Here is a 12,359-nt window from a genome sequence, read left to right as displayed (position 1 = left end):
AAGAGTTTTAGAATTTTTTAATGATTAGAAAGAATGCATAAATATTTAAACACAATATTCCAAATATGTTAATATATTAATATATTAAACTTTATGTAATAAGGTATATATATATATATCATCTACTGTAAATACGTTATTATTCAATTTGCAACCTGAACCGCGTAATATCAGGAATCTTTGCTCAAATTTCATCATTGATTGGAATTTGCAATAATATAAAAAATTTGATAACAACTTGATTAAACAAATATTGTTATAACAAAGGATGGTGTGTCATAGCATTATTATTAAATTGTTTAATTAAATTAATTCAATTCAATAATCAATACTTGTAAAATCAACAGCATATAAATTTAGTCATGTATATAGTAGAAAATATTTTATAGCAAAAATAAAATTTCTTATTGTTTTGATATAAACAGATTCATTATTATATTCATGAGCTATTAATAATAAGTGATTTATTATTAATTATCTGATAAGCCTGACGGTTTTTTATTTTTTATCGAGACATTACTTTTGTTAACTACAGAATTATATGTTCCTTTCTATTCTTTATGTTTATCTATGATTAATTTTTCAGACTTGGCTTTCACAACTTTACAAATTAGAGAACATTTTTACGTACAATAGATTTAAGAAATAGCTAAATAATTTTAGTATGTTATATTGTAGTTAATGGATTGTAGTTGCAGACACTTGACATATTCACGTACGTAAAAAAAAAAAAATAATACTGTTTTTTTTTTTGAAGACTATAAAGTCTTAGCTCACGTTTTGAGACTACTCTCCTTATTCATACTGCAATGAGAAAAACTCAAACTACGTTTATCTAATTTGCAATAAATATCCAGCCAAATAGTGGAATTATTCACGGAGAGCAGTCGTTAAATGGTATTGAAAAAGTTATATCGTTGAATATACCTCACTAAATTGATGTTACAGAGCTGTGAGTCCATAGTCGGATTTTATCGTCGATGGCGGCACAGGAGCTGATACTTGCGACAATCCGGGAGGGCTGGTAGCCGGAGCGAGAGGACTGATACTTCCGGAACTTATGTGTCCCAACGGTCCTCCCGTCGGACCGTCCATCATTCCACCCACGTGATGATGACTCAGCTGTGCTTGGAGATGAGCCAGAGAATGAGGATGACCTTGAAAGCTTGGATGAACCACACCAACGGGATGAGGAATATTGGAGCTGACCCCATGAACTTCGCTCATATCATGACCGATGTTTGAGTCCAAACTGTTCTCCATACCACTGGAAGGTGAATTGTTGTTTTTCCTTTGACTATTGTTGTTACCAGTGCCGGACTTTGCCCGTGTCGCTGAAGTCTTTGCCGGTTTAGCTGCTGCCGATGACGCCTGCCCATTCGCATTTTTTCTGCGTACATTCTTTGTATTCGGTAACTTATGATCCTTCTTCCATTTCATACGGCGATTCTGAAACCAGATTTTGATCTGTCGCTCCGACAGGACCAAGGTATGAGCGATCTCGATCCGTCGTCGTCTTGTCAGGTACCTATTGTAGTGAAATTCCTTTTCCAATTCGAGTATCTGATGCCTCGTGTAGGCTGTTCTCTGTCGTTTTGGCTCCATTCCAGGTTGGTATGAGCCGTTTGCTGTAAGGAAACAGAGATTTAAATATGTTAGTACTATAAGGCTATAAATAACGGCAAATCCGGCTCATTCCGGAGGTACTACTTTCTTCTTAACCTAATGAGAGATATTCTATACAAGTGACTATGCAGATTATATTCTAACATATAAAATATACTTTAATAATAGTAGTTAATCTGAAAAAATTAAAATTGAAAAATAACTATACTACATAGATGCTTTGAATAAAGTAAATTAATATATTTCTTCTTTTATTTAGTCCTCCTTTCTTAAAAAAATTTAACTAGAATCGGTATTTATAGTTCGTTTTTATTATAAGATTGTTTTAAGTAACATTTTAAAATACGTGTACTAATATAATTCTATGACAAAGGCTATAGGTACTCGAGACGGTTCACTATAGTTTATAACAGTTCGAAATTATAGCTAAAATCTAACATTTTTTAACATTCTCACCAAAATTTATAAATAATCATATATTCTAATAATGAAAAATATTTTTTATGACATTTTTTAATATTTAGAAAATTAAGGCACTTTCACATCGTATGTGTTATTAAAAATGAATTAACCAACTAAATTTTTTAATAATAAATTTCAATGAACAATTTAATACATTTATATATATGTACTCATAATATACTGATTTACAATGTAATCTTTATTATTATGTTCTTCTAGCCAGATTTCGAATAATTTTTCATATTTAAAATGATGCATGTCTAAAAAGAATAAATAATAACTATTAATCGGCAGCCTGTGGCAACTACATTTTGAATAAAACTGATCACAAAGAAACATTTTACAAAATGTCATGTGAGTTTATGTGAGAGAAATCAAGCAATTTTTTTGCAGGCTGTGTTAATTATTATTTTATTATTACGCGACATTTTCTACCAACGACATTGTGTATTATTTAATTTCTCTACTTGTATAAGTTTTTGATTACTAATTTTTTATACAATAGTATAGTAAAAACCTGCAACAAGAATGTGTAAAAGCTTTGTAAATATCAATTTCTTCAATGTATTTTGTAGTTGCCAAATTTTTGTTAAATAATACGACGAGAAAACATAAACAAGCGAATCTTCCAGAGCGATGAATTTTGTGCCCTATAGTGGGTTATAAGAACTCAATTAAAAAACTAATATGAGTTCTTTGATTATTGACATATTATCTTTCAAATTCTACACATAAAAGATTCTATTAAAAATCCGAAAAATTAACCTTTGGCCAAAATTTTGAGTTCTTAAAACATAGTGTGGTCTTAAGAATTGAGTACAAATACCGACTCAAACATTTCCTTTTAAATATTTTATGTTTAATATTTGATACTACAATAGATATTAAATATCACAGCGATTTAAAACTTTTATAAAGTAAACATTCTCTCTAAATCTCGTGGAGTGAAATCTCACTCGAAGAGACTAAAAATTTATGGATTTTCACTCATTTTAAAGTGAGATTTACTCTTTTGGAATGAGATTCACTCAGAAGGAATGAAATCTGCCACTCTTGAACAAGAATGGCCGTATATATATATATATATTTTCACTCTTTTTTCAAGACAGACTAAAATTTCAGTCTCTTCAAATGAGATTTCACTCCACGAGATTTAAAGAGTTGTATAAAATTAAATAAGGAGTACAGTTTATTTATATATTTAAAGTTTTTTTTATGCAAAGTTCTTTATTTTTAATCGCTTATAATACAAAAACTGTTAGCAGTCTTAATATTTTTGCTGTAAAATAAACACCCAATTCGTAAAAGATTTATTCTTAAAATATAATTCATGTATTACGATGCTCTTTATATACATTGTATAAAATGTTCCACGGATTTATTCAATAAATTTCATTTGTTTATTCTTTAAATAATTTAAGATGTTAAAACAGATTTTAGTATATCAATAATTCTAAATCTTTGCATTACAAGTGATTGATAAATAACTTTTCATAAACTCCAAAGTTACAAATAAATATAATACCACATTATTTTTAGTGTAATTTCTAATAAAGACTTACTTTACACTCTTTAATTATTCAATTTTAATGTTTTTGATTAACTTATTACTATTATATACATATCAGTTTAATTCCGCGTGAGTAATCGGTAACCCACGTTAGAGTGTCCGTTCAAGCTGTTTGATGTTTTGGCTATAAAAAAAAACGTAATTATACAATAAATTCTGATATATATCATGCATGAATACATATGAAGTTACGATGTATGCTATTGGTATATTAGCCTTTCTTCTTTATAACAATAAGTTTTGTTATTTAATCATTATAAAATACATTTTACTCTCTCTCTCTCTTAACAAACATAATACACACAAACAAAAATCATCGGTTACAGGTAATTACGTCATAGCTTTCATACACAATGTAGCTTATAATATAGTAAATAAAAAATGTCACAAACGTAAGGCTCAATAATGAATTTTTTAGTTATCAAGTATATCAAAGCTATGATATAATTAATAGCAAAGGTTTGTTCTGCATTATAAGCTATATTATGTGGAAACTAACTCATTTTATCAAGAACAATTTTCAATACGGAATCCTCTAAATTTCATATCATATACGTTATATAATTATATTCTCATTACTGTAAACAGTATTATACTTATAATAATATTTGTACAAAGCTTTGAAAAATAGTATATATTCTGTAAGTAATTTCATTGCTCAGTTTTTTCGTACAGAATTTATTTTTTTCATTCATATCTAAAATCAATTATTCTTTTTTTATTCCCACTTTTAAGATTTTTATTATTAATCCAACGATATAAATAAATCTTTATAACAATTTTATTAAACATTATTAATTGTATTATTGTTACATGCACTAATGCTTTTATGATTTTTATTAAGCATATAGATATATGTATATAATTCGTAAAATTCTAGCAATAACTTTTGAATGAAGAATTCAGAATGCTCATACACACACGTATACACAAATCTTTTTTCTCAAGTTGTTAAATTGTAGTACAAGATGCAAATAACATGAAAAATGATTCGTTTATGGACTCGAGTCATATGCTATTTTAACAATAAAAGGAGAAAACAATTCATTGTACTTTATAGATTACTACTTCAATTATAAAATATTCTTTACGTTGATGTCTAGAGAGATATTATACGCAAATAACATTTTTATAGCATATGACCATTCGTCATGGCCGTTTTGAATAGCATCAAAGTCGGTTGAAGTGACTTTTGTAATCTGATCAATCCATAAGATATGTCGGTTGAGTTGTGAAGGTAGAATACGCGTATGCAAATTCACGAGGATAAAAAGTTCCAAGCGTACACATGCATTGGTCCCGCTAAGCATCATCTAAAGAAATATAGAAACAATATTCTTTGATTATTCTTTGCATTAAACTAGCTTGAAAGTACAGTAATTCGATAATTTCTTATTCATTAAGTCCGTTAAATTTCTCAAAGACCTATTTGAAATTTCCTATTGATCATCATGCAATTTCTACGGAAATCTCTATAAAATATTTAACGCGCACATATAGAGATGAACATTAATAATCACGAAATGTCCAAAGTATTTTAGAAAATAATCAGATATGATTGAAACACTACAAATGACTGAATAAGTAGATTGAAAATAAAAATATCCTGCTGTGGCACGTTGATGTTAATATTTGTGAGTCACGCTAGTAGCAATCCGTGGTGGTCTGTTCAGTTCGATAGGAAACATGGGAACAAGTTCAGTCTAGAATCCGTGCAGACATTCCATTCCGAGCTGACCGTCGGTCTCGTGGAGGCCCCTTTTAACTCCGACGTCCGGCGACCATACTTCGACAACCAAAGGGGAGAGATTGCAGTCTCTGACAGCCCGACGGACGAGCATACCAAAGTCCAGAGATTTCAAATATTAAATTGCGCGATTCCTAACATTACGATAAGTGTAACTTATAATACCGTATGTTTAACGGAACATTTTAATTTCTCAATTACAACTGTTAAAACCATTTTAGATTATATATCTCTGCAAATCAAACTTTTTCAATAGTATTAAAGACTATTTTTTAGTCTTACTAAACATATCTTGTCTATTCTTTATACAATAATTAAAATATATTCTCTGTTTGCATTGTGCTATATACGTATCAGTTAATAAATTTTATAAAATATTTATTGTAATCTTTATATAATTATTGTATGCAGATGTATATTATTGATAAATTATAAATAATATTTCTTGAGAGATAATCCAAAATATTCCTTGAGATAATGTTTTTTTTACTAAAATAAATTTTTTAAGAGATATTTATTTTTTATATTTTATTTTTATCATACATTGTAAACTATCGCATGTGAAATTTTTTTTAGAATAAAATTAAATGTTAAGGATGTTTTATCACATACATATTTTCAAAATAATTACGATAACAAAATTATAAAAAATTACATTATTCTAAATCATATTTAAAAATAATATGACAAATTTGGTGATGGTTTACCATCTGAATCATAAGTTATTTTAATAAATAGTCGTATTTTTTAAATCTGTGCTCTAATAAAAATATAGAAATGTATATAAATATGGAAATGTATTATAAAATAAATGATAAAAATCTCAATTTTTTTAATATAAGTACATTATATATATAAGAGTATTTATGTTAGAATTACATTGAGATGCATGAACTAATTGTCCAGTAAATAATCAAGATATTTATTTGTTCTATATCTTTGTAGCTCATCAGTGAATCACAATGATTGATGAATTTGTATACAATTTATTTTGAAATTATTTTGAATATTTAAAGTACTTATAAAAAAAAATATAAATTTTTTAATCATTTAAAAAATTTTAATTTTTAACAATAAAAATAAAATTAATAAACTACAAAAATGTAATCTTATTCACACAACTTTCATATATAGTATATCGTTTGTTGGAAGGTTTTGTAAATATTAAACATACTTCCAAATTTAATTTTCTTTGCAGGGATTGTACGTCTAATACATCCGTAAAGAATATTAAAAGTAAAATCATATTCAAACAATATCGCTCTTTTTTTTTATAATTATAAAATTAATTTGAATAAAACGCTATTTTTTGTACATTAATTTTTAGCGTTAATAGAGATAACAAGTTTTGTTGTAAACAATTTTACTTGGAGGCATAAATTATGGTATTCAATCTCTCCTGTATGGTATAAAATTTTATTTTCTATTGTATCATATGCATTCAAAAGAAATACTTGCAAGCTGGAATGAACAGCATTTTCCGCAGAATAGAAATTTTTGTGGCGGCAAGGCCAATCTAATTCTGAAGGGACGTTACGTTGCAAAAACTATCTTTGGAAATTCTTTAATGAGGACTTCTTTCTACCTGCTGAAATAGTTTCTAGTTTAGTATAATGTAAAAAAACGACAAACTTTGAAGAAATGAATGCGTTACAGATACACTTATAGAGGCATTGCTCTGTAATTTGTGAAACATTAATTAATATACCTGAGTGTTGTGGTTACGCTCAAAATATCTTTCTATTTTTATGAAGATAGGAAGCATGCGTATATTAATTCTGGAAGTAGTTGTCTGATTAATTATGAAAGAAGAACTACATTCGCGCTAATTGCCTTAATTACAACAACTAGGAGCGCTATACCATCACCGGCATCTGTTTCAAGTCTTGAGCGCTAGCAACCTTGCACAATGATGAATGTCTACTTAAAACACGGCAGAATCTCTGTGTCAAATTTCGAAATTTATTTTTGTCCGCAACACTGAATTGTGTGCTGTGGACGTCCCATTATTGTAGTATATACGTTCGCTACTGTGCGAAAGATGAAGATATATTAGGCGTAACCGAATTCACCTATAAAACGAGGTGCCATTACAACCTCACACAGGTGATTGCAAGGTGCTAGGATAGATAAATTTCAGCCCATAACTCTTCGGGACCGTTCTAAAGCTCGTCACCTTGTAAACACATAATATAATGTATACCTACTAAATATATAAATAGATATTCGGCAGGTCTTTTATGTGTTCAGAAAACAAGTTTTCAAATCGTTCCTGTACCAGCGTTCCTTCAAATTCTTATTGTTGTTTTATTTTATAACAGTGTTGACAAATAAGAATAATAAAATAAGAAATAGGAAACATGTTAATTAGTTTAAATTTTTATTTTTCATTTCTTTAAGGAGAAACAATAATTTTTGTGAGAGAATTAAAGTGAAAAAAAAAACATTAAACAGAAAAGCGACAGTGTCTTGTATCACAAATATACTTTTATTAGTATTAAATGTAATTTTTATTAGTAGGTGTATCGTTTCATGAAGGAAGCGCTACAATGTATCCTTTATAAGAAAGAGAATGCTATTGTAGAAATAAATTGTTATTCTTTTTAAATAAATTAATATCGAAAAATGTATACATTTGGGGAGGCATATAAATTTGTCCTATTACATTTACTTTATCATAATATTATGATAATAGACTTTATACGTTTAAGATTATTGAGTATATAAGATATCTCTTCAAGCCGTCGGATATATTTCTGTAGTGGTTAATTACGCTTCCTCCACGATATAACCCAAAATGAAAATATTGATAACATTTATTAATTGTAGCGCAAAACTAAGATTAATATATAAAATTGTACTTTGCTAATTAAATGATGTGCATTTGTACTTATTAAATAAATAGGCTGATAAATATTAACAGTGGTTTCCAAATTGAAAATGGATATAAAAAAATCTTTAAAAATAAAATGCAACAAGGATAAAGATAAAAAAATGTAATATTGCGATATAAGTGACGAAAGCAAAATAAATTTAAATATTACTGTATCAAAATTACAAGGTATATTCTACTGGTGGGAATAACAAACATAACTGTAAATCCATATAAACTCACCGACGCCTGCAACATGAATTTTTTTCATCCACGGATAAATCGTACGATCTCTATTCTCCTCGTCTTCTTCTTCTTCTTCCATCATTCCGGGTGAACCCTCCATCTGACCATCTTCTATGTCATCCGCATCCGAGCTGTCTTCTACATGGTGTTGTTGCTGCTGTGGCGGCGTTTGTTGTTGGCCGCTCTGTATATGTTGAGATTGCTGAGACAACGATTGTTGCGTTTGAAGATCAGGTGAATTGTCTCGGTGCAACTGACCCGAACCGGCTGGACTGCAGGCATTATTTTCATGCTGGTGATGCTGAAGGGCATCCGGCTGCTGCTGCACATGATTCTGCATTATAGATGGTGACAGAGGCGTGGATCCAAGGATAGTTGACGTCGGTACAGATGGTTGTTGCTGCTGCTGTTGTTGCTGTTGACTTTGTATTGACGACGGACACGTGAGCGGTGGTTGTTGAGCTTCCGGCGGCATCGCTAAAGCACCAACCGCGTGATGATGAGAATGTAAACTAGCGTGATGAACCGCATGCACTTGGTGATGAGGATGATGAGGCCCATAATATCCGCCGTATCCTGCATATCCTCCGTTTAATTGTACCGCAGAGGAAGCCCCATAAGGAGTCGACGCCGCTTGATGATGATGTTGATGATAGCCGTACTGTAGTTGAGATTGTGGATGGCTTAAATGATGACCACCGCTACCGCCTGAGAAGAATTCTGCTCCGGTCGAAGGTATATAATTACTCTGACTGTATTCCTCATTGGGAGGAAACTTTGGATCGACCAGCGAGGAAGTAGTGGCTAAATGATGATTTCCAGCTTGTTGTTGATGCTGATGGTGATGGTATCCACCGGTGGCGGATGGAAGGAAGGAATTCATGTTCCTGAGTACTTTCTTGTGAAAAACACGCACTCACGATAGTCCAAATGAATTTTAAACAACCGCACTTCTTGGTTCTTCTCTCTTATCTTGCTATCTGCATCAATTCTTTGATGCGGCACACCATTTCGAGTTCATATAATATTCATTCTCAGGCTTACACTGCACGGCACTGTGCTATGGTCCATCGTCCACACCTCACCGTCTCTTGCGAAAAGGGGTGACGTTTTCTCGAAAGGAGGAAAAGAGAGAAAGAAAGAGAGGGAGAAAAGAGAAAAGAAATGGAAAGAGCGGGGCCACAACGAGCACAGGACTCCCGGTGGACAGCTGCTTATTCTCTCCTCTCCTTCCGCCACTTTCGCGATCCTCTACGACCTCGTTCGCTCCTTCCCGCCCACCGGAGCCCAATTACCATACCACGTGACCACAAAACCGACCAATCGGAGCTGCTTCTAGTCTGCGACCATGATGGATAACCACGGCACGCATGCAACACGTGAGTGGCGCCGCGAGAACCACTGCGGCAGGTGCAGCAACTTCTTGCTTCGCTTCGCTATTTCACGATTGTCATCGGGGAATCCGTAGACACACTTGTAATTTATTAATTTTTATGCATGTCTCCAAGTGTCTTGTTCGTAATATAATACACTACACTTTTACATAAACTTTCACTTCTTATTCACATTATCGGCTTAATGCGAGTATCAAACTGACTTTTCTGCAAACAATTCTGATAAGTCAAGCGTTTCCATATGAATCATTTTTTTTTTTTTTAATAAACGAATATGTTATCTCCAAATTACACTTCAGTCACTACTACGTTTTGAACTGTTAATGATTTCTACTGTAAATATAAAGATTTAGTCAGACGTGAAGTTTCGATGGAAAGCTCTGAAAGTGAGCTCGTCGCGCGTCAGCAGAAACTCGTCTGGCAACTCTGGTTTGCTTCCAACTCCCTCCAGCTCCGTTCGCGCCGGTTGGTTTTGAGCCGATGCGGAGAGCCGCGTCCCCTCTTTCTCGTCATGCGTCTTCTCTAGAATCATCCCCACTCCGCGGCAGCATGAGACCAACCCCTGCCACGGAAACAGTGGATCTTGTGCCCTTATGGGGCATACTCGAGGGTACCTATATAACCGTGCAGTCACTCCTACATATTCCCCTAACCCGCCTCCATGCTTCTGAATTCATCTTATAGCCAGAGTTAATGCTAAGAGAAACGGTGGCAATGAACGTTAATGCTGTTGATATCGAATATCGTTGCGAGAACAATCGTGATACTAATTCAGAACTACTTGTCGTGACCAGCAGGTGTTACTATAATCGCCCATTATAGCTCAATTTGCCAATATTATATGAAAACTGATGATTATATGAAAACTGTTAATTGATCTCTATTAAGTCTCTTCCCTATTAAGTGGATGTAATTTAATATCTGAAGTTGCTATTATAATGAAATATATTTATCAATATTAATTGATATTCATACAAACAAGTTAAATATATTTTTTTTGTATCTATATACTCTATTAAGTAAAAATAGATACATCAATTTTATACTAAATTATTAGTACAAAACAAGGAGAAATGAGTAAGGGATAAATGGATATGTGCTATTGTTAAATTAGCCATCTTCAATTTTATAATTAATTAACACTCAAGTGATATGTTACGTAAGACGAGATTGGCTAAATTAATAGTAATAGATCTGCCATTCGATTACATTCTGCTCATATTAATACATTGGTGTCTCGGCGTACTCGGTCAAGTACGTCTACTCGCGATCAGCTGCGTGGCATAGAGAATATAAAACGCCGAGTCATTACACAAAGAGCATACTCACTGTGTTTTGCCTTGGTACGACAATACAGCACGGTAAATTTAAGCTACATTGACTGTGTGCTGTATAAACGATTCAGGAAATAACAGTATATTGTAGAACGGTATTGTAGAACAAAAGCGACGTAAGGCCAATATTAGTTTGGTATGAATTACGTAAAAATTTTAGTTTAAAATTTATACTTTTGGCCAAAAAGCCATTTTTTATTGTCGACAGTTCTTTAATTAATGTCAGATACGCGCCAAATAAAAAACATAGAAATAATTTAGGATTGAACATTTTCAGGAAGGCTGAAAACGTATCGCGCGTTTTTACGAGATCTGTCTTTCTCTCTTGAGTTAGTTCTTCGTTTACCCGGATACGCCACGGCTTATTTCTATTTTTCTTATGGCCACTTCATGTCGCTCCAAGCAGGAGAGCGGAGCTTTGAGTGGAATCTGGAAGAGTCCAGAGGGGTTGAAGGGGCCGCTGAATGACGTAGAGAAGGCTAGAGGGGGTTGTCTTCTCGTTTTGCGACACAACCTCCTCGTCTTTATCACCGACGACGCTCGGGAACTGCTGTCCTTCTCTCTTTCCTCATCCACCGCCATCTTACGCCATCTCTACTTTCGTCGTCTCGCTCCTTTCCTCCGGTTCTGCTCCGAGTCTTCTGCTCTTGTCTTCCGGCGAAACACGATCAATCACTTTTCCCAGTCTGCCGGCATGACACCCCCTTTACACCCACGGCTACCCTCGAAGAGGGCCTGCTTCGTCAACGACGAGTCCTTTCGGCTACCGGACGAATGTGTGATCATCCAAGTGACGATTATCGTGAGATCACACACGTAGGTCTGTCATATCACTTTATGAATTTTGTTGTCTACCAGAGGATTGTCGATGTTTTGACATCCAAAACGAATTATGTTTCTGAGAAGTTGTAATGACATTTTAGAGATGTATCAAATATCGTTAATATTAATGAATTTTTAAACAATATAATTGAGAAAAATCTGTTTGTTGAAGTTATTAGGTAGATTTGTTACATTTAAATATTTTAGAGTCGGACTAAACATTACGATGACAAAAATGCGCTTTTTAAATCATTGGTTTTAAACTATAACATAATTCTCCTCTCTC

At 32.5% G+C, this 12,359-nt stretch overlaps 1 protein-coding gene across 1 annotated transcript; it reads right to left on the bottom strand.

The window, feature by feature from the left end:
• Positions 1 to 860: 860 nt before the first annotated feature.
• Positions 861 to 9,591, bottom strand: LOC108754641 (homeotic protein deformed). The gene is made up of 2 exons (XM_018497101.1): positions 8,521 to 9,591; positions 861 to 1,628 (listed from the first exon to the last, which is right to left on the bottom strand). Exons 1-2 carry the CDS (start codon positions 9,404 to 9,406, stop codon positions 943 to 945), a joined length of 1,572 nt encoding a protein of 523 aa, XP_018352603.1. The 5' UTR covers positions 9,407 to 9,591; the 3' UTR covers positions 861 to 942.
• Between the last annotated feature and the right edge of the window lie 2,768 nt (positions 9,592 to 12,359).

The sequence above is a fragment of the Trachymyrmex septentrionalis genome, unplaced genomic scaffold (genome assembly GCF_001594115.1).
Source record: "Trachymyrmex septentrionalis isolate Tsep2-gDNA-1 unplaced genomic scaffold, Tsep1.0 scaffold80, whole genome shotgun sequence".
Classification (NCBI taxonomy): Eukaryota; Metazoa; Arthropoda; class Insecta; order Hymenoptera; family Formicidae; genus Trachymyrmex; species Trachymyrmex septentrionalis.
This window is presented reverse-complemented; position numbering and strand designations above follow the sequence as displayed.